Source organism: Pararge aegeria, chromosome 24 (genome assembly GCF_905163445.1).
Source record: "Pararge aegeria chromosome 24, ilParAegt1.1, whole genome shotgun sequence".
Lineage (NCBI taxonomy): Eukaryota > Metazoa > Arthropoda > Insecta > Lepidoptera > Nymphalidae > Pararge > Pararge aegeria.
The window spans coordinates 4,420,512-4,443,333 of NC_053203.1; the positions used below are offsets into that span (position 1 = coordinate 4,420,512).

General features: G+C 37.4%; 5 protein-coding genes across 7 annotated transcripts in view; 4 read left to right on the top strand and 1 right to left on the bottom strand.

The window, feature by feature from the left end:
- LOC120634452 overlaps positions 1–22,822 on the bottom strand; it is an 84,365-nt gene that overhangs the window by 23,840 nt on the left and 37,703 nt on the right. For 2 of the 3 annotated variants that reach the window (XM_039905032.1, XM_039905030.1), the window contains exon 1: positions 5,584–5,845. The exons of the other annotated variant lie outside the window; for it this stretch is intronic. In XM_039905032.1, the coding sequence (XP_039760966.1) occupies positions 5,584–5,592 (9 nt within the window). In that variant the 5' untranslated portion in view covers positions 5,593–5,845. Of the gene's footprint in view, positions 1–5,583; positions 5,846–22,822 lie in introns of those variants that run through there. 3 annotated transcript variants of the gene reach the window in all.
- On the top strand, positions 3,141–5,328 carry LOC120634456. Its single transcript, XM_039905039.1, has 2 exons — positions 3,141–3,663; positions 4,621–5,328. Exons 1-2 carry the CDS (start codon positions 3,486–3,488, stop codon positions 5,226–5,228), a joined length of 786 nt encoding a protein of 261 aa, XP_039760973.1. The 5' UTR covers positions 3,141–3,485; the 3' UTR covers positions 5,229–5,328.
- LOC120634454 (protein PFC0760c-like) lies at positions 5,970–7,835 on the top strand. The gene is made up of 2 exons (XM_039905037.1): positions 5,970–6,245; positions 7,133–7,835. Exons 1-2 carry the CDS (start codon positions 6,074–6,076, stop codon positions 7,795–7,797), a joined length of 837 nt encoding a protein of 278 aa, XP_039760971.1. The 5' UTR covers positions 5,970–6,073; the 3' UTR covers positions 7,798–7,835.
- LOC120634455 lies at positions 8,399–10,658 on the top strand. Its single transcript, XM_039905038.1, has 2 exons — positions 8,399–8,699; positions 9,098–10,658. The coding sequence occupies exons 1-2, from the start codon at positions 8,528–8,530 to the stop codon at positions 9,751–9,753; spliced, it is 828 nt and encodes a 275-aa protein (XP_039760972.1). The 5' UTR covers positions 8,399–8,527; the 3' UTR covers positions 9,754–10,658.
- Positions 11,999–17,337, top strand: LOC120634453. Its single transcript, XM_039905036.1, has 3 exons — positions 11,999–12,276; positions 14,801–15,190; positions 16,346–17,337. The coding sequence occupies exons 1-3, from the start codon at positions 12,114–12,116 to the stop codon at positions 16,840–16,842; spliced, it is 1,050 nt and encodes a 349-aa protein (XP_039760970.1). The 5' UTR covers positions 11,999–12,113; the 3' UTR covers positions 16,843–17,337.

Below are 22,822 nucleotides of genomic sequence, written 5' to 3' on the forward strand. Positions count from 1 at the left end.
AATCTGCGTCCACAGCGGACGCAAAGTGGTTTTTTTTATAAATTTTATGTACTAGTTCGCGTCCACCTTATATAAAACTGTCAGTAGAAAAATATAAGCACAAACATCGTTATTCCTATAGTGTGGTTCACAATTAAGGTCTAGGGATAACAAAGTATTCTAAATTTCACATAAACACCTTAAATACTTACCGTGCAAAAGTACAGCTGCTCACTATTTTTTTTACAACACATTCGCGCGTCAGCACTTGTTGGTTGCACACGCAAGATTAGTTTATTTTTCATTAAATTTGGGTTGCACGCACAGATCTTTTGTTTGTGTGTGAGTACCTGTCATAGGTCCGAACATCAATAGAAGCGCTCTTGTTTAGATTGGTGTGTCGGTATTGTTATTTTTCATTGTTGTATAACAGTGTACCGTCGTTTGGACGCGAATTGGGCGTCGGACGCGAAAAGGCGAAAAGACCCTACCTAGTAGCAGGTCAAAGCAAATTTACTGGGCGATAAAATTGCTGTTTGATTGAATACATTTCTATTGCACACCGAATAAAAAGTTACAGAAAAAAATATTATGCTGTTTGTTCTTCTAATGAAAATTTGGTTGAACATGAATCTATAGACTAAGATAATTTGACAGGTCTAAGTATTGCTGTCTTTTTCATATTATATATCGTGAAAAAGGATAGCAAGAGATCTACTGACCCCTACAGTATTTATCATTGATATGAAATCAAAGAATGCTGAAAAGTTGCCATCAATTTATATGTTAAACCATTATTTTACATTCTGTACACATGGGTTGGCAACTGAGGTTACAAAAATTAAAATGATGGTTTGATAGGCACATTTTATAGTTTCTGACGCTATATCCTATCCACCGAGATGCTGAATAGGCATGCTGTCCGTTAGTGTACTAAAAAATATAGGCACCAATGTCTTCCTACCTATAATAATAACGTCAATCCAAAATTGAAATCAATTTCAGATTGATTCGTTTCCGTTTTAGTACGTCTCGCATACAGGTCACAAGTGCCTTTAATGCAGGATTAGAGTAGTACGTCTCGTATGCAGGTTGCAAGTGTTTTTATGCAAATTTAGCACGTCTTGTATACAGGTCGCAAATGCCTTTTATGCAAGTGGAGTATGTATCGTATACAAGTAACAAGTGTCTTTTATGAAGTGTTATTTATGTGTCTTTTAGTACGTCTCGTATACAGGTTGCAAATATCAAGTTAAGTATGTCTTGTATACAGAGCAAATATAAAGTTTATTATGTCTCTTATACAAATCGCTTATGTCTTTTATGAAAGTTTAGTACGTCTCTAACTGTGCTAACTTAAGCCTAGCTTTATCTATAACTATAAGTAATACATGTTATTTTGTTGGTCGTCCTGATATAAATAAATAAATAGTGTTTCTGTCCAAAGTATGCATACTGAATTAAAAACTATTTTTACCTCCTTACCTACCTTTAAAACAAATCCTATTTTGCTAGCTGAGAATGAATTTCTACAAATTTAATAATAAAAAATACATTTGAATACCTTAATTATATGGGGAAACTGGTAGTTTTGTATCAAGTACCTAGGTACCATTCTATCTGACTCGAGCTTAGCCGAATAACTCGGCATTTAAACTGAGCTATTCTGCCAAAAACTATGAGTGTTCTGTATATACCTTATTATTACCGAACAATAAACGTGATCCTACTCGATCCATCACTTCAAATAATTAAATTATTTCTTTTATCAATTTTATTTGTCGAACTTCAGACATTAATAAGTATTTGGATTTTGCATATACAACAGATGAATATATCCTTGTTTAAGGTAAAGGGTGCATTTCTTTTACTGACATTTTCATTTTTATTACAATAAATTGATTTTTCATACTGCAGAAAAATATTTGAGTAGCAAATTAAAAAATGCACACATAAATGTCAAAAATTACATGCTGAAATGTCAAAAATTTTGTGGACTGTCGGAATTCCACAGATTAAAAAATCAGAGGGTCTAAACCTGCATAAGCATCTGGAAAAAAACTGACTGACTTGTGTCCTTTACAATATTAATTACGTATGCGGCAGTGCCAGACTGAAATTTTGAAACGGAAATTATCAAAATAATAATTTAAAGTATCGTAACGGTTAAAATCTTCTAAATCTAGGGCTGAAAAGGATGTTAATTTTTGCCGGTGGTATTTATCTACTCTGTACTTTGTTTGAGATTTTGCTGACGCAACTACAAATTATTTTAGTCGGTTATTCTTCATCATCAGCATATCAACTCATTACACATCCTTCACCATTGAAGTGACTTTAAATTTTTTAAAACGCACTTACCTCCGAAAAGTTAGAGGTGCTGGGGATTGAACTCGTTCCCCCAAAATGGATGCTGAAGTCCTAACTTTTAAAGTTTTGGGGTAAACTCTTAAAAAAAGACGCTTCAGCGACCATTACTCCTTTAATGGTTATTATTTTAGAATATCTGGTAAAGAAACCTCATTTTTAATTATATTTTTTTATGAAATATCTTCTATAATAATAATAATAATAATAACGTTTAATTCAGATAAAAATCCATAGCTACAACAATAACTATTATCTTATTTACTATATTATAAACTAAAATTGGCCAAACATATAAATAATAAAAAATTTGGAATCTCCTAATGTAAATACCGTCTTGAGCACCTGGTGTGTGAGTGTGCACATATATATGTATATATCTATATATTAAAAAAAGGCAACACTACCTCATAGGTCTAGTGGTTACAATGATAGATTCTGGATTTGAGATTATGGAGATGTTGTCTCATTACCAACACGGTTTATTCACTCGCGTGCCTCCGAGAGCATGTTTAGCTTTCGGTCCCGGATAATATGATAATAATCGTCTGAGCTGACAGGAAGGACAGTCGTACTATAAGAGGGTCTTAGTCCATAAAAAAGGAAATTAAAGTTTGTTTAAATGATAATGAATGATAAAGAACCAAAACGGTTTAAGGTTTCAGAAATTTTAGTACATGACACGCGATGTTTCGAAACTGTACAAAGTATCACAATGTTTACAATACAAAACATCGACCATCTCATACTCATGCGTCATGAAACAAAACCAAACCAGTCGTGTAACATTGCTCGAATGGTACGGTCACGTTAGTTACGCGTCCAGCAATGCGTTTTACGTACTACATTTAAAGCATATATTACGTAATTTAACGATACGTATAAATAAATTTCCGTCACTTACGTAGAGTGAAAACATTGTTGTATAACATTTAAAACTTGAAACAATGTTTTTGGATAATACGTATTAAGAACGCGCATGCGCTTTACGAAACGTGGTATCACACATGCAACATTAAATCGGACTGAAACTTCAGTGTTATAAAGTCTCTTTTCCCCCACGCGGAAAAATATAAAGCGGCATCGGAAACTGTACTCAATTGATAGTTGAATAAAGACGCATTTACCTTTATGTTAGAATGTCAGAAAAGATAAAGAATGTTTTCTCCAGATTGTCAGATAGCAAGGCGATTGTGAGATTCGTAAGGGAAATCGAGAGACATCCATGTTTGTACGATCAAAAATCGCTCGATTACTCGAATCGAGACTTGAAGAGGAAAACGTGGATAGAAATTGCTAAAAAAACTAATAGTTCCGGTAAGTTGTTTGTCATGATATATAAGCGATCCCAAAAATTTAAAGCATGTTCTATCAGCGATAGATGGTATACTTTGCACCATTATGCATAGTTACTAGTTATATAATATTGAAATAGGTTTAAATTTTTTGAAACCCTTTCCTTTATATTGTGATACACATGGAGACTCTACATGACCAGTTTGGACTAATAAACTTACTCCATGATGACAAAGTGATTCGTTTTGTACTGACATCTTTTCTTCTTAAACACTGTGTTGTTCGTAGTTCACACGATAAAACTTATCTGCGCATGTGCGTAAACTTGCGCATGTTACATACGACGTGCTAAAGCTTTAAGTACATTAAATTGTATTGTTGCATAACAAAACCTTTGAGGATATATAATTACACTTCGCTGTATTAACTTACATAAAAAAAGGTTCTCTGTATTAGTTTCTAGAGAGATATTAATTTTTGGATCCATCTTTTTGTTTTATAATGTTCTATAACATTGAAACAACTTGTATGTTGTACTTAATACATTTAACAGAAACTCAAAAGGTTGTAGAATTTAGTTGTGCTGCCTTTTTTGTTTCTTTATAAATAATCTGTCTTTACTTACACAAAATGTTCTGTAAAATTGGCCACAGCTTTTTTCAATAATACTTTTTGGCCTTTTTTTTAATCTGGATGAGATGGTATTGGGTAATATCTCGAGATAGGTTCTAGACAATGGATTTTTTTTTATATGATGTTAGAACTGATATTTTTTCGTATAAAACTATCCTAAGATAAGTAGGATCAAGATAAGTAGGATCATGGTTGCAATACTTTTTGCCAAACGCATAAGCGCCAAACATATTTTTATTTCATTCCGTTTCCATCTCTAACAATAACAGCACTAACGGTATTGCTATTATTGTTAGAATACTAAATATTTTGCGTGTGCATAAAAGACAATTTATTTGGTTCCAGTTGCGGACTGCAAGGTGAAGTGGACAAAAATACGGATAGCTTATATCAGAACATTGAGGCCAAGTTATCATAAAGATTCTCGGATAGTCAAAAAACCATACTATTTAGCCAGGTATCTGAAATTTATCACACCCGGCAAGAGATTTTGCTCAGAAAGTTGCCACAATCCTCAATCTACATCAGAAAATACAGATCCAATTGAAGAACCAAATGAAAAAGAAACGAAAGATGATGAGCAACGAAACCATTCAGACGACAATATCAGTAGTCTAGATGAAACCTCTCAACATGAAGTGTTTCTAGATGAAGATAACTGTTTTGATAATAGTGATGAAATTGAGGATGATTATGATACGGCCATAGATACTAAAGAAGCTATTAAGATAGACATAAATAAAGCAAAAACAGAAAAAGAACATACAAATAGAAACAACTGTAGCACCGGAAAAATAGAGAAGCGATCACCTTGTTGTGAAAATTTAGAATGTAATCCAAGGAAAATGTTTCTTTTCAGCCTTTTGCCTGATGTCCAAAATTTATCGGAACCGCAAATGAGAAGTTTTAGAAGACAAGTAATAAAATTAATTGATAACGTATTGTGCGAATAATACTTTTATTATTTACTTAATGATAAATACTTTCATTAATAATTGTTTGATATTATTTGTATAAAATCATTGTTAACATTGTACAAAAGTAGTCGCAACGTGTATAAAAATTGTAGGTATTATTATAGATTTTTGGTATTTAAAAAAAAAACATAATCTACTTGTTTTATTTCTGTTAGGTTCGGTGGTCTAAACATCAAAATAATTCTTGAACATGAAATAATGTTATTATGTTATTTATTATTTCAAGATTCTCTTAATAGCCAATGGTAAAACAACATTTAAAAAAATATGTTTGGTCTGCAAATGTTATTTTTGTATCTTGAACCATTAACAGCTTTAAATATGTACTCACGTAAAGCATAACGATTAGTTACATATGGGTGTAAAAAATAACGTAGTAGGCAGGTAAGTAGATATATCACATCACTAAGTCCCAATTTACACTTTATCCAGTCAACGTAAATAAAAAACTCAGCTTCACTTATAACTCATGCATACATAGAAAAAGTTTGGTCACACTATTTTATTCCCGCCTAGCACGATACACGATGTTTCGAAACTATTCATGCGATTTATTGAACGCAATGCACGATAAGTTGATCAACTAAAGTCTAAAATCGACCGCCGCTACTGGCGTCATAACATTAAAATAAAAACCACCCATTACCGAACCCTCGAGCGAGCAGGACAAGAAGCGCGATATCTTTTGTTTCCACTTACAACCAGTCAAGCCACGGTTATCGGAGAAAATAGTCGCGCCATTTGTTCCACGAGCCGGTATATTTACAAAACATTACAGACGATCTCTAATAAAATAAAGTAGTTTTATTTTCAATGGCATAATGTCACTGACTAATGTTTTCTCCAACACATCAGATACCAAAACCATAATAAGATTTGTGAAAGAAATAGAAAGGCATCCATGTTTATACGATCGGAAATCACCTAAATACATGGATCGTGAGTTAAAAAGGAAAACCTGGATTTACATTGCTAAGAAAGCGAATAGTACGGGTAAGTTATTTTTACTGCAATGTTTTGTTTGAGTTTGACACGCCGATGTTGTCAAGTCAAATATTGTGTCGTCTCTCTCGCACAATTGTGTGGCGATAAATAAGGACTGATACAGATGATGGGCGGCAGACGGATCTTTAAAGCGTACTTTGAATGTTTATTTCACTACAAAATGACCTTTAACAACCTTGATACAACTTCACCTCAGGGTTGTGATGCTATCAATATCTATATCGATATCGATAGTGATGTATAATATTTTGGATGTACGGAGGTTATGTGAGGCCTCAGGCCATACCCCTTATTGGTTTCTAATGGTTTAGCATTCTGAGGTAAAGCTTCAATATGCTAAATAGAACACAGCCTTCGGGTCTGGACGGAAAATCTGCATTATAACTGCACGCTAACTGCAAAATTGCAGTGTCGTTGCACCAAAAGTGCAAAACTGCAATTTTTACATCTGACTCATAATTCCAATTAAGACCTGCCATCCAAGACCATACCCATAGACGCCAATAAACTAAATATAAAAATCTTTGTTTGGTTGCCAAACTTTACGTGATTCCATTTCAATACGCTTAAGTTTTGGGTTATACTCGTACCCATAAATATATACTTTGTTATCTTTCGGGGGGCAGTGTTTGTATCCTCTGAACAACAAACTTGTGTGCGTTTTAAGAAATTAAAATATCACTTGCTGCAATGGTGAAGAAAAACATCGAGACGAAACCTGCACGTGCGCCTGAGAGTTCTCCATAATATTATCGAAGGTGTGTGGAGTCTACCAATCCACACTAGGCCAACGATGATGATGATGATCTAAAGTCATACGATTTAGCAATAGTTTTGCGAAAATTTATGAATAATAGATATTCATTTTGTTTTAGTTGCGGACTGCAAGGACAAATGGACAAAAATAAGGACAGCTTATATTAGAACTTTGAGGCCGAGTTATAATGCTGGTGTGCGTACCTTCAGCAGGCCATACTATTTGGCCAACTATCTTAAATTCATACCAAGCGTTAAAAGAAATAACACATGCAAAAACCGACACTGTCCATCAACATCAGAAGATAAACATCACCAGAAGGAAGACACAAATTATATAGAGACAAATAAAGCAGAGGAGGAAGAATCAGAAGAATCTGAAGATAATAACAGTAGTCCAGATGAGGATTCTCAACATCAGGTGCTTATGGATAATGATAACAACAACAGTACTGAAGACAACGATGATGATGATGATGATGATGATAGTGGTGGTGATAATGACGATGATGATGGAATTACAGGTTATAATAATATAGTAATTGATAAGAAGGAAACCGCCAAGAACGAAATAAATAAAAGTACAGTTAAAGACGCTATAAATAGAAATGAAAGTAGCGGAAAAACTACAACGCGTATGCCTTGCAGTGAAAATATTGAAAGCAACCCTAGAAAAATGTTCCTTTTCAGTCTACTGCCTGATATTGAAGATTTAAATGAACAGCAAATGAGACGTTTTAGAAGGGAGGTTATAAAATTAATCGATAATGTTATGTATAATTAATTTTTCGACTTACCTTATCTACCATAATAATATGTATAGTAACAATAGAAATATATATGTTTTCATTCTTCCTCTATCCTATGCAATTTATTGCTATTTTCATATACTAGCATTTACCCGCTGTCTTCGTACGCGTTGATTACGCTTTTTTACAAATCACGTGAGAATCTTTTATATTCCTGGAATAAAAAGCAGCCTAGATTAATCTCTGTCTTTTCAAATAACTCCATTACAAAAATCAAGTTGATTGGTTGCTTATTAATTAAGGGCGTGACGAAAGGACAAAGAAACAAAAAAAAAAACACACTTTCAGCAGTCACGGCTTCCCGTGAGTATTATATAAAAAGATTTAAACTATGACAGATTAGTGTGCATATTCTTGTTTGAATCTCTATAAGCTACAATACGGCATCCTGGAGATTTGAAAGTAATAAAAAAATATATTTTTCTCCCTGAAGTAACAAACATGTTAATTAATTTTTGGTCAGACATCTAACGTGTTTCAAAAAAATCAATGCGATATTTTGTTTAGCGATATTTTGTCGCCAAAGTGTTTAAAGGTTTAAGTATGCACAGAACGCTTTGCGTCACAAGCGTTCTGAACATAAAGTGGTATGAAAACAGTCTTGAAATGTTGCCCGTATGTGCTGCTCACATTTATTGACGAAGAATATCCATCAATATTGTAAACTGAAACTAGGAATAAAATAGCTTTTTCCGCCGCGTTAAGATGTCAGAAATGACCACTTTTTCGAATATGACGGATAGTAAATCAATTGTGCGATTTGTAAGGGATATAGAGAGACACCCGTGTCTGTATAATCTGAAATCGTTCCAATACACAGATCGTGATTTGAAGAGGCAAACGTGGATACATATTGCTAAGAGATTGAACGCTACTGGTGAGTTACGATGGTTATTTTTAGTAAAACTGTGTTGCGATCTTGACCACAAAACTTTTGTATAACAAAGTTGTCATTTTGGAAAACGGGTTAATAAAGAAACTTTTGATAACTATAACGTGATATGTGCCACATATCATAGCATTTTAACAAACATGCTTATAATTCTTATTTTAATTAATGAATAGTATTCAAGAAATAATAGAAATTCATAGCCTCAGAAAATGCAAAGATTCCGTGCTGTTATCACTACGTTGAAAATTTTGTCATATTGAAATAACTCCACAACTTTTTGCGTAGAGCACACAACTTTTATTTAAAATAAATCTATCGTAAAAATTCAGGATATGGGTTTTTTTTTAAAGTATATCTTTTAGCAGCAATCCAATTTATTGCAGTTGCCGAATGCAAAGAAAAATGGAGAAAAATACGTACAGCGTATAGCAGATCGTTAAAGCCAAAATATCTAAACGGTGTACGCACTCCCAGCAGGCCGTATTACTTGGCAAGTTATCTTAAATTCATTACACCTACCAAGAAAAGAAGCTCAATAAAAAGGAAACCTTTTCTACCTCCATCAAAAAATAAGAAAATACCACCGAATTTCATTAAAAAAGATATAAAAAATGAAAACGAACCAAAACATGTATCTAAATCCACTGATTCTGAAGATGAACTTGATATTCAAGAGGATAATCCCTTCGAACCTTGTGAGCAAATGTTTTCAGAGGAAGATAGCAACAGCTCTGGTAATGACGATGATGAGGTCATTGAAATCATAAGTAAAAATGATACACGCATAGTTAAGCAAGAAACTATTGAAGTTAATAAAAATAAAACAAAGGAAGTTAAGCAGGCTAGAAATAAAAATAACCATAATTGCGATACAATCCACAAAAGGTGCAGTTACTGTGCGAACATTGAACGTAAGCCTAGGAAAATGTTCCTATTTAGCATTCTGCCTGAGATAGAAGATTTCACCGATCAGCAAATGAGAATTTTTAGGCGAGGGCTTATAGATTTAATTGATAAATGTAAATTTTCTGAAGCATAGTGTCACTTTTTCGGTACAACGGCATGACTTTTATGAAATAAGATACAACGTTTCATCAAACGACTATTTTTTTTTTCACTATAATCTAGCCCTTTACTGCAATCCAATTCTTGCTGGTAAGTGAAAATGTAGTCCAAGATGGTAACAGGCTAATCTGTTATCTGTATGGAAATTATACCCTAATCGGTTTCTACGCGACATCGTACCGGAACGCTAAATCGTTAAGTGACAAAGATATGTTATCTAACTAGCCACGGCCAAAGCCCCTCACCAGACCAGACCAGAGGAAATTGAGAAATTTATTAGATTCCCAAATCCTCTGCGGGGATAGAGTCCTTGGCCTTAATCTATTTTTGACGACCTATTCCATTGTATGATGTATCCATAAGACCAGAATGTTCTTAAGTTTCATATTCTCGATACCCATATTGTAGGAGTTCTGACGAAATATTTTTTCTACCATTTTGTGGTCGCGGCAATCTTGGACCGAGTTTCATTAAACATACGTCAGAACACGCCCGACTTATTTGCCTTTCAAACAAAAAAATTAAAGGAAATATACTGACACAGAGAGACAGACACACACATACAAAGACACGTCAAACTTATATTACCGCGTCATTTTTGCAGGGGGGGTTAAAAATACAATAGTTAATTGAAATCGCACGTTTTCTTAGGCGACTACTGCGTTTCCCTTATAGAATCACCATACATCGTGTGACTTTATCACGAAGTACTTCATCTACTTTGTATTGAATTGCGATTAGCGAGAATCGCTGCCTCCTCGATCCGTGGCCAGCGTATACATCAACATTCTTCTTTGATTGATCGAAAATCTTAGTTAGTTATTCATTGCTCGTCTCTCACAAAAAGATTAAATTAAGAACAGATTAAATAGGGAATGGATTAGGTGATGAGAATGTGCTCTTTGTTAACACGGTTAAAGAAGCGGATAGGTGCGGTTAGGCGTGTCGCGTGGCGGAGAGCGGGACGGCGATAGAATATATTGAGCGAGGGCAACGGGTAGCGTTTGCTCCAGATCAGAACTGAGTAACTGCATTATTGTTAAAAGGGTATTTATTTTTATAATATTTATTAAAAATAAATCCCTTAGGGCTATGTTTTTATATTATATACGTGTGTGAGTGGGTTTGTTTCTTTATTAAACTATAACTTGTAATGCCGTAATAGATTACGTGACACTGGCCCTCATATTTGCTAAATTCAACACGAACTACAAAAAACCTATTATAGTCTATCGACTGATAGTATATATTTTTTTTTTTTGAAAAATGAAAAAATGCTTTATTGTCATAAAGAATAACAAAACAGAATCAGAAGTACTTAAACATAACACATAACATATATACAAATAAACTATGCTGAAAACTAAAGTGATATAAATGTTATTTTTAATGTTTCTTTTTATATCAGTAACGTAACTGCTTGACTTTATATATTCATGCAAATATGATAAATTAGCTCTAAGTTTTGTTAACTTGATAAGTTAATACTGCGAAATTTTGCTCTGGTTATACTAACTAAGATGGACCCTGTGCATATTCAATAATTACATTAAAAAGCCAGTCATTTTATTTCAATACGCAACACTAAGTTCCATCATTACTTAGGAGTGCCAATTTCATCGATTACTTAATCGATGAAATTAATAGCTATAGACCTAAATATCGGGAACGCTTGGTATCACCCCAATCCACTGGCAGTCAGCCTACTGACTGTGGAAAGAATAAGACGTCTGAAGCGGATAGAAGTGCTCGATACTGTAGAATTATTAGTGTAGACTTGAGGTCACTGGCCCTCATAACTGCAATGTCAATAAGAACTACAAAAAATCTACTTATAGTCTATCGACTGATTGTAGATAACTATGCTGAAAAAAAAACTAACGTGACATTAAAGTTACTGTTACTGTTTCATTTTATATCAGTAACGTAACTGCTTGCCTAGACATTTTCATGCAAATACGATAAATTAATTCTAAGTTTTGTTAACTTGATAAGTTAATACCTACTGCGAAATGATGCAAGTGCAAATGATGCATGCCATTGTCGATACTGTACAGACTTGAGGTCACTGGCCCTCATAACTGCAAAGTCAATAAGAACTACAAAAAATCTACATATAGTTTATCGACTGATTGTAGATGTCGTTGTAGAAACAAAAAAAAATATTGTTCAACGAAAATGTCGCCTACGTTGTTTTGATCCCGGGTAGCGGGGTTAGAGCGAGCCCACTTGGCGCCTGGCGGGGAGCGGGTAGCGGGTAGCGGGCGCACGCCGCTCAGTCCGCCGCCACGCGTCCCCCCAACGCGTCGCTCCCGCTAGCGCTCCCGCTCCGCTATGAAGGTGAAATCCAAGGGCGCCCGCTCCAAGAACATGGACAGGCTGATCGCCGCCGTCCAGGCTCGAGAGTGCCTCTGGGACAAGAGCTATCGAGGGCATCGGAATCGGTTCAAATTGGAGCGGTATTGGAACGAGGTAGCTACTGAAGTTGGGACTACGAGTGAGTATTGTAAAACGTATGTCGCGTCGCGCCGCCATGTTTTTTTATTTTTATTACTCCAACTAGTACACACGGCGATTGGCGCAGTCGGCAGCGACCCTGCTTTCTGAGTCGCAGGCCGTGAGTTCGATTCCCACAACTGGACAATGTTTGTGTGATGAACATGAGTGTTTTCCAGTGTCTGGGTGTTTATCTATATGTTATAAGTATTTATGTGGGTATATTATTCATACATTTAGTAATCAGTCATCTTAGTACCCATAGCACAAGCTATGCTTACTTTGGGACTAGATGGCGATGTGTGTATTGTCGTAGTATATTTTTTGAAATGAAATGAAATTGATGAAATTAATACTCCAAAACTACTTAGTAGAATTGGTTTTATCTGTCCAAAAATTATTATTTATTTATAATAATAATTTCTCGGTTTTAGATTTATTTAGTCTTACTCTTGTCAGTTAAAAAAATATCTTTATTCTAAATTCTAATTTGTAATTGTTCTACGTAAAAGTACTACTTATGTTTCTTTGCTTTAATAAATAAAATTAAATTAAATAAAAATATTTATATTTATTACTCACACACACTACAGTAAGTTACTGTACCTACTCTATCTAATACGCTTATAATCTATAACGTTTATATAAAACAGTACCTACCTAATGTTTATTTATGGATCTGGCGCTTTTTTTTATATTGCACTTCAAGTTAGCCCTTGACTGCAATCTCAACTGGTGGTAGGTTATGATGCAGTATAAGATGGTAGCGGGCTAACCTGTTCGGGAGTATGGCCTCGTAACTCATACACCTAATCGGTTTCAATGCGACATCGCACCGGAACACTAAATCGCTTAGCGGCACGTCTTTGTCGGTAAGGTGGTCACTAGCCACGGCCAAAGCCTTCCACTGGACAAAAATATACATTGATATTTTTTTTTTATTCACTTATATTTCTTTTAATAAGGCTGTCACCAAGGTAATATATTATGTATAAAGGATTTCATATGGATTAATTATATAATCTGTAGGTCATCTTGATATACTATCTATGCGCAGATTGTTTAGTTACCTAAATAAAAAAAAAATTAACAAATGTCAATGATTTAATGATACACGTAATTAAGGTAAGAAGGTTTTTTTATGATATTGACAGACAGAGCAGCTCGCCCACTTGAAGGTAAGTGAAAACCATCGACTAAGAACAGAGCAACACTTTGCAGGGCTTGCAATGCTGATTTTTAGGATAGGCAGTGCTTTAGTGCATGTATGAAGTGCACTCCACTGGAGCTATTACTAAGAGTTATTAGATAGAAGGGTCCAATTTGAATTGAATCCAGGACCTCATGTTCTGCAGTCGGGCATGCTAACCACTAAACTAACGAGGCATTGAAACCTTATATATAAAGTTTTAGGCATATTAAGTGGAACGAAACAGCTTTAGCTGCTAAGCATCTTTCTCTATGAACTTTTTCGTAAACTGTCATCTGTTTTCTGAATCCCTACTTCCCTACTAATATTATAAATGTGAATGTAAGTTTGTTTGTTACGCTTTCACGCAGAAACTACTGAACCGATCATCATGAAACTTTGGAAAAATATTCTTGGAGGTAGGTATAAGTAATATAGGATACTTTTTATCCCGAAATTAAAAACAGTTCCTTTGGGTGAGGTGATTATAAAGTTTGACGATTTACACAAGGACTATATAAAAAATGTTACAAATGTTCTTCGTTAACCTTTAGCATTTAAATCAACTAACAATGCGATTTCGATTCGTCCTATAACGATTACTATTTTTTGTAAGTGATTGGAGGAGCTGAGACTGGTCAGACAGTTCTTTTCAGATATTGTTTATGCGAATGGATTTTTTTTTTTATATAAGAATACACAACTTAAAAATTTCAGTACAACTACACCTAAATTTAATGTCCGTGTGTCTCAAAAAACAACCGCAGGCGAAGTCGCGCGCAATATCTAGTATTTTATAAAGCGTTAACATAATTTTCATATTTATGGTTTTACTGCCAACCTGTATTAAAGTAGCGTGGTGGGTTTAAGCTCTATATCTCACTCTCCTATGAAAGGAGATTGTGACCAACAGTCGAACGTTATTAGGGTAAGGATGATGTTGAGTATTAAGGACTGCATCAACGATAAAAATGCTTGGGTGTAAATTATTGCTCTAACCAGGTTGCTTCTTTAATAGTTTTAAGTGACAACGTGAGATGGTGGTAAAAAAAAAACAACCGGCTAAGTTTTTTGTATGCTTCTTCATAGACCAGGGCGCGTTTGGAACCCTCGTAGCTTTAGTTTTAAGTTGACGAATTTATTTATCGCCATCAACTCACTTCTGTGTTATATTTTACATTTAATTTACGCATCAAAAGTGCCATATATGTGCCTTGAAATATTTGACTTTGACTTTGACTTTGATGATGTTTCAAGTTGGATGATGCATACAGAGTTAGTAGCATGGTACTCGATAGCCTTATGGTATTAACCATTCCCCCTTTCTCAATTACAGGCTTAAACTGCAGAAAAAGATGGAAGAATCTAAAAGACCAATGTCGGAAAGAAATGCGGAAGAATCCCCACGAGTCAGATTGGCCACACTTCCAAAAACTGAAGTTCATCCACAACCAATTCCTCGCTGATGAAGAAGAAGGCGATGACGACACTGCAGACGAAGTCTTTAACAGTCTAGACGAATCCATAAAACGGCCTAAGCTAGGCTATACTATGAGAAAAAAACTTCTTATGAATAAAAGGAGAACTATAGATGTAGATATGAATAAGTTAATTGTATTAGTTCAAGCTAAAGAGTTGATATGGAACAGGCAATTGAAGGGACACCATAATTGGTACAAGCTTGATGAGAGCTGGAAGGAAATTTCTCAAGAGTTAGGTGTTACACGTAAGTTGAACTGTTCACTTTATGACTAAAACGTGAATGAATGAATGAATGAATGAATGAATACACTTTTATCGTACACCAAAGAAAAAAAAGTACATATAAAGAGAGTACAATTTGGTGGCCTTATCGCTACATAGCGATTTCTTCCAGGCAACCGATGGCGTAAAAGGAAAAAACAGAGAAAAGAGGTAGGTGGTGCAATATATAAGATTTAAAATTATACAAATATATAAATACACGTGCTGATGAATAAATAAATTACAAAAGACGGCTAGGCTCTTCTACCGTAAAAATGCGTTAGGTCTTTTCTAAATTGACTGCTGATTGGCGCAGTGGACTTGTAGTGACCCTCAGCGACCCGGCTTTCTCAGTCCAAAGCCGTGGGATCGATTACCACAACTGGAAAATGTTTGTGTGATGAACATGAATGTTTTTTCAGTGTCTGGGTGTTTATATGTCATCATCATCATCATCATGTCAACCAATCGACGTCCACTTTTTGCTTTTTCGGAAGGACACTTGCCGATAACCACCTGAGGGGTTGCTACGGCGTCACCGGGGGAGTGGGGCGAGCGCGAAAGCTCGCCATGAGAAGAGCCCCAGGGCTCGACGACATCGGGGGGAAGTGGGAGACGTCGACCCGAGGGTGCCTCCTGCGAGGACTCGGACCTCGGCTCGGTTCGACGTTAATCTGACTTGACGTCCACTGCTGGATATAGGTCTTTTGAAGGGAGTTCCACAATACACGGTCCTGGGCCGCTTGCCTCCAGCGGCTCCCAGCCACTCGCTTGATGTCATCTGTCCAACTCGTTGGGGGCCGACCAGCCTCCATTGTAAGGGCAATTGAGGGAAATTGGGCTCTGCAAAAATTTTTAGATCTAAGTTGAGTTCTCACTGAATGGCAATGAAGACGCAGTTTTAAATACTAGCTTACCTCGAATTAAAAGATAGAGCCTGTTACATAAAACCGTACTACAGTATACTCGCGGTATTATTTACTCTTTGCAGGACGAGTTCTTTCCATGTCCTGTGAAGTGTTGCTTCATTTATAGATAATGGTTTTTCTAATGAGGTAGGCCATCTGTTTCTTCCAAATTTCCGTATTTATTAGAATATAATTAAAGTCAGTTAAAGAAAATATTATACTTCTTACAGGTGACGAGGCAAGACTGAAATGGAAATACCTAAGGGACCAAGCAAGAAAAGAAGCAAGAAAACAACAATCCGACTGGGAATACCTGCCAAAGCTTCAGTTTTTGACCAATCAGTTCAACGATTACGAAGGCCAGGACACAGCGGATGATCATTATAGCCAAGATTTTGATACAAGCGCTGACCAGAGCAGTTACTATGTTGAACCTGCACCTAATACTCCAGCTGTTGAAGTCAATGATGTAAGTGTCAAAGATGATGAATTCGACGAATTTGATACAAAGCCAATCATAATGGAAACAGATTTTTGCGATGACGACGACGATATACAGAAAAGTGGAGGAAATAGTAACGATGCACCTGAAGCGACTAAAGATGAGGACATTGGGTTCTTTAATAGTCTGATACCGCACGTCAGGAAATTGGGTCCGGCAAAGAAACTTATGTTGAGAATGAAGATACAAGAGTTAGTTTATAATACGGTTTATAATGAAACCTAGCATTGGTTCAAAAAGCACGATGTGCTTTTAAATGAGAGGACTGGACTTTGAGAGTGACAACGTGAACTTTCTTTTTAATTGACAATCAGTGGCGTTATAGTACGAGTAGAAAGTACATGGGCGTACCTAGCTTTTGGTCTAGGGCCTCTTTAGGTCAAATATTCCGCGGTTATTTTGTCAAATTTACTGAAGCCAAAACTGTATTCTTTTTTCATTTTTGTCTGCCTGTCTGAAGTGAGACCCCTCCCCTACCAAGTACCAGGGTATGCCCAAGAGAGAGTAAGCATTGTACGAGTTATAAAGAGTCTACGTTTAAGTTTTTTTAACTCGTACTGGAGAATTTTATATCGTTTGTCCGATTAGTGCATACCCTGTGAAAGCCACTGTTGACAACATTCAAAACCATACAGTCCGCCAATAACTATGTGATAATCACCAGTTCGGTGCCAGGGGAGTTGCGTTAAAAATGTAAAATAAAGCTTTTATCTCTTAAAATGTATTTGTTGTAAGAAAATATAATTTCTGAATAACTAGGTCCTTATTAATGCTTAATACGTTCAGTTAATCTTAATATATCAGCATTACCAAAAATAAACATGAATCAACGTAATTAAAATAAGCTAAGGACTTCGTTTGAGATATCTGACTGATAGTTTCTTACATGGACTTTTGCTAGCGCGATGTAAAATCGTACAGCGCCATCTGTTGTCATAGCAATATACTATGCGCACAAAACTTTCGTCCGGAAGGCAAAGCAAGGTGGCGCCGTCTTAGCCCGGGTAGCATATGCAGTAGACAAAAACCATATCACCGGAATATATCCCCCGACAAGAGATAAAATGAACATGTCCTGCACGGCTAGCAAGGGCAGGAGACAATTATCTCCTGGGGGAAAAGGATAAAAATTTACCTAACCAAAAAATATATGTGTATTAATAAACGGGGGTAAACTTCTCCTATTCCATGTTCCAGTGATTTAGCAGGTGGACACGTCAATTATATCCCTTGTCAGCAGATATAATCGACCCATATGCCGTCACGGCAAATATGGCATGGTACTCTCTTATGCAGTCATGCACCCACAAACCAATAAATCTGCCCATATTCCGTCACGGAAAATGGCATGATACTCTCTTATGCCGTCATGGCCTCACTGTTGATTTCTTTCAATAGCTCAGTTGAACAAACTACTTCTTGGGCTAAATTTTGTAGTTAATCACCCGCCAAGCCATCGTACTAGTTTGCGTCCCGAGACGATACTACGGGTTCGTGCTTCGTTTTCTTATATAATCATCATCATCATCATCATCAACCCATTAACAGCCCACTACAGGTCACGGTTCTCCTCTCAGAATGAGAAGGGTTTAGGCCGTAGTCTACCACGCTGGACCAGTGCGGATTGATGGACTTCACACAACTTTGAGAACATTATGGAGAACTCTCAGTTATGCAGGTTTCCTCACGATGTTTTCCTTTACCGTTGAAGCAAGTCCTATTTTAATTGCTTAAAACGCACTTAACTTAAGCTAGCTAGAGGTGCGTGCTGGGATTCGAACTCGCTCCACCGAAAGTGAAGTCGAAGTCCTAGCCACTGGGCTATCACCGCTTCCTTAGGTAAAGTTAAAACAAGCATTTTCTTTAAACGTACTTCAGTATTAAAAACTTTAAAACAACGATCAATGAAAAACATACAGATTTAAATAAGTTCTAATATAGTGTTATTAAAAATGTACGTACTGGCCACGGGACAAATCGCGTAGCGCGAATTTTTGCGCCTGTAAGGAAAACCCTTTGTACTTCGGGTCGAAGTACGTGTCAGTATGGCTGTGTTACAATTTAATGAAAGTCACAAGTTGATAATTTTCATATTTATTTATGATTTAATGTAACAGTAAATTTTGAGTTCAAATTAAACCATCAAAAGTCCGCCGACACGGGTCGTTGCAGCATGGTGAGTCTAATGTCTTTACCTTCTCTTCTATTTCCTTACCGTATGTCTGTGTATTCCCAGTGAATTCCTGTGCACTCGACTTAAATACACTGAGAATAATGTTTTACTTCCACACAAATCCGTGAACCGACATATTTGACAAGCCATTATTAAGAGATCCCGATGAGAAACCTCTTTAATTATCGCAAAGTTTCACCAGTAACCAATAATCGTGGAACGTGGTTGGGTTTAAACGTAAATAATAACATAGGTCAAGTCAAAATAGGCAACATAAATGGAAACGTCTGTATTTAACACGGAATTAGGTCATGTTATCGTTCGAGATTGAGCTTCATGCAGCAAGTATAACAATCGATTTTAAATTCCTCACCTGATTTAATTTAAAAATGTACGTACTGGCCACGGGACAAATCGCGTAGCGCGAATTTTTGCGCCTGTTAGGAAAACCCTTTGTACTTCGGGTCGAAGTACGTGTCAGTATGGCTGTGTTACAATTTAATGAAAGTCACAAGTTGATAATTTTCATATTTATTTATTATTCAATGTAACAGTAAATTTTAAGTTTTAATTAATATCCTCACATTAAATATTGTTATTGGTTAACATACAATGACGAAACTGTACCTACTTAGAAAAGTAAGAAATAATAAAGGCGCCACTATATCGCTGTTAATTATTGTTACAGTAATTTTATAAAGTGGGTAAATAATTAAACTTTTGATATTCATGACATTGAGTTGGTGGGTATTTTTATATAAATGGACTCGAACGGTGCAGAAATACCTCCCGGTGTCTTAGTCGTTTATTATTATATTTTAAATATAATACTTAGAATAAGTGAAATTAATATAAAACCATTGTTGTTTAAGCCTTAATACATTGATGTTATTATACTTAAAGTATTAATATTTGTACTAACAATTGTCATTATACAAAAGTGTCATTATACTTTGAAATTAACGCTTTGAGGAAATGGGTATTAGTAAACCACATGATGTCGAAAAGTATAAAACTTGTGTGCCTTGTGAAAAAAGGGGAGTCTCGACATTACCAGCGATTAGCTGGTTACTAACGCTGATTATCTAACTAAAAAATCTTTTACGCGCGTTAGGCTGCCAGTCCACCAGAGCGGAGCGAGGCTGCGGAGCCGAGAAACGCAGAAATATTAACCAATAGGATTGCACAAAATCTCCGCTCCTCTTAAGTGGACAGGGACTTGCGAGCTAGTTTAAAAATTTGTAAAAAAAACCGGTAAGCGGAGCGGGGAAACAGGGCGGAGAATCACGTGCGGGGAAGCGCAGCGGGGAAATCATCGCTTGCAGCCTAGCTCCGCATATTGAAAAACACAGTAACTCTGCTCCGTATTACTTTCTCACTTCGTACCGCAGCCTCGCTCCGCTCCGGTGGACAGACACAGTACGCAACTCCTCTCCGCATTAGTCCATTTCTAAGCTCCGCTGCCTCGCTCCACTCCGGTGGACTGGCATCCTTACCACCATATGGTCGCCGCTACCATTGGCATGCTTGCATTTATTTCCATAAATTTGTTTAGTTATAGCAATACTTCTGTGACAATTAGTCCGGGTTATTTAATTCTTCTGCAAAGCATTATTACAATGCTGTGTTCTGGTTCGAAGGGCATGGGGTTGCCGGTGTAATGGCAGGCATATGTGGCTTAATACCAACGAGGCGTTGACCAGGCCGGCACCTTGCAGAACATGTTTCTTGCTTTGTGTTGCCGTGATTATATAAGCGATGGTTTGCCACTTACCATCAGGTAGGCTATCTGCTTGGTCAGTCAATTATTACTATAAGAAAGTTACTAGACATTTCGCCGGTCGCGTTGCAGCGCGGTTGCGGCGTTGTAGTTAGCGTTGAGCGGGCGATCTATCAAGAGACGCGCGTATGATCCAGACACATGTTATTTTCCGCACACAGTACGCCAACTTAAACGCCGCCAAGGACGCGGGTTAGACGCCGTGGCCTCCGCTTACAACGTAGTAATAGGTAAATATGCCCTGTACAATGATTACTGTCAAAACTATGCTATAGATTTAAAAACAAATATGTGAGTAAATTATTAAACATTCGATTAATAACCAATGTTCATGACATGGAGTTGGTGGGTATTTTGATATAAATACGACTGTATCATCGATATACCGCAGTCCTACATGGACTCGAACGATGCAAAGATACCTCCCGGTGTCTAGTCGTTTATCAGTCAGAAGTGGTACGATACAAAAGTCTAGCCCACGTGGTGACCTTGTTCGATTTGACTGTCAGCTGAAATGACGATTGTTCTTAGTGACTCTTCAGACTGTGGCCATCTTTAACGATTGTCTACTAAGCTTTTGGAAAAAGTGGTGATTGTGCTATTAATCATACGGTGTCAGCAATGTGTCTGTGTGATCTACTTACGAGAAAGTCTATGTGACAGTCTACGATAACGTCTGTGTGACCGCGTAATTGTGAGCCGTGTCATTTTAGCTGCATCATATTTGCCATGCCACTTACCTGCTAAAATATGTCTGTTTGTTATATGTCGAAAGAGCAAGTATTTCTTGCCGGTTCTTCTCAGTACAATCAGCATTCCGAATCTTAGTCAGGATGGTCGAATGTTACAGTAATTTTATAAAGTGGTTAAATAATTAAAAATTTGATTAATAACCAATGTTCATGACATGGAGTTGGTGGTTATTTTGATATAAATACGACTGCATCATCGATATGCTGCTCATTCCGACTCGCGCATCCGTCCCGTACGGATGTCTGTCTCGCAACCGATTGCTCGAGGTGAAAGTGTCAGTGGAAATCAGTGTCCGTTTCTGCGTTGTGGTAGTGCAGTGTAGTTCTAGGGTCTAGGATTCCTGTAAGTACACGTGTTATTATTAGCGTAGTTTAACACCCTCGTCACCTAAAGGCGAGGCCCCATAGGGCCACACCCTTTTTTTTAGGCACACACCTCCCTGCATGGCAGGGAGGTCAACCGCTACCCCGGGGGCCGCCATGGCCCTCGCCGACTCCGACCTTAATCTGGAGGCCCTCTTAAAGGACCTCCAGGAGAATAACGCGGGTTACCTAAACCGCTTTAGGACTGTTAGGCCTAGAGTGTTCACGGACAGCCCGCAATCCCCGGCTCCCGCAGAGCCGATTACCGAAGACCCGGTCGCTATCCCTGCGATAGCGATCGAAGAATCTACCTCCCCGGCATCATCCGAGACCGACGACGGCTTCACCGTCGTCGGTGCTAAAAAGCGGAAGCTTAAGGCTTCCAAATCCAAGGCGAACCCGCCAAAGAAAGTGGTAACGGACCGCCCAACTAAGACCCAGTCCCAAGCGCCCCGCGCAGCGCCTCGCGCAGCGTCCCAGGCTTCCCCTGCGGACGAAGACGAGCCCGAAGACTCCCCTATGGAGGAGCAACCCCAACCCAGGGATAGAATCCCACCTCTCTTCATCCGCGACAAGCTCGCATGGATGAAAATCATCCCGCTTCTTGAAGCGAACGGCATCGGCTTCACCGGTGCCCGATCCACCGCTATAGGCATTAGAGTACAGTGCCTATCCTCCGACGACCACCGTCGGCTAACTTCAATGCTCAGAGAGCATAATATAGGTTTTCATACCTACGCCCTAAGAGACGAACGCATTCTCCGCGTCGTCATTAAAGGATTACCGAAGGAGATTAGCTCCGAGGTAATAAAAGCCGACCTTTTGTCGCAAAATCTACCTGTCCTGGAGGTACATAGGATGTACAATACCAGGACGAAATATGTCTACGAGATGGTTCTCGTTTTATTAGAACTTTCCCCCGAAGGTAAAGAGATTTACAATCTCGAAAAAGTGTGCCACCTTTCAGGACTCACTATCGAGAAGCCCCATAACAGAGGCAAGGTCGGCCAGTGCCACCGATGCCAACTGTACGGCCATTCCGCAAGGAATTGTTTCGCCCGCCCTAGGTGCGTCAAGTGCCTGGGCGATCACGGCACCGCCGATTGCTCCCGACGGGACCCGACCGTCGACGAACCA

Coding starts and splice junctions, on each gene's coding strand:
- LOC120634456 (XM_039905039.1), top strand. CDS start 3,486: ATGTCAGAAAAGATAAAGAATGTTTTCTCCAGATTGTCAGATAGCAAG. Junction 3,664..4,620: donor TAAAAAAACTAATAGTTCCG/GTAAGTTGTTTG, acceptor ATTTGGTTCCAG/TTGCGGACTGCAAGGTGAAG.
- LOC120634454 (XM_039905037.1), top strand. CDS start 6,074: ATGTCACTGACTAATGTTTTCTCCAACACATCAGATACCAAAACCATA. Junction 6,246..7,132: donor TAAGAAAGCGAATAGTACGG/GTAAGTTATTTT, acceptor ATTTTGTTTTAG/TTGCGGACTGCAAGGACAAA.
- LOC120634455 (XM_039905038.1), top strand. CDS start 8,528: ATGTCAGAAATGACCACTTTTTCGAATATGACGGATAGTAAATCAATT. Junction 8,700..9,097: donor TAAGAGATTGAACGCTACTG/GTGAGTTACGAT, acceptor AATTTATTGCAG/TTGCCGAATGCAAAGAAAAA.
- LOC120634453 (XM_039905036.1), top strand. CDS start 12,114: ATGAAGGTGAAATCCAAGGGCGCCCGCTCCAAGAACATGGACAGGCTG. Junction 12,277..14,800: donor TACTGAAGTTGGGACTACGA/GTGAGTATTGTA, acceptor TCTCAATTACAG/GCTTAAACTGCAGAAAAAGA. Junction 15,191..16,345: donor TCAAGAGTTAGGTGTTACAC/GTAAGTTGAACT, acceptor TACTTCTTACAG/GTGACGAGGCAAGACTGAAA.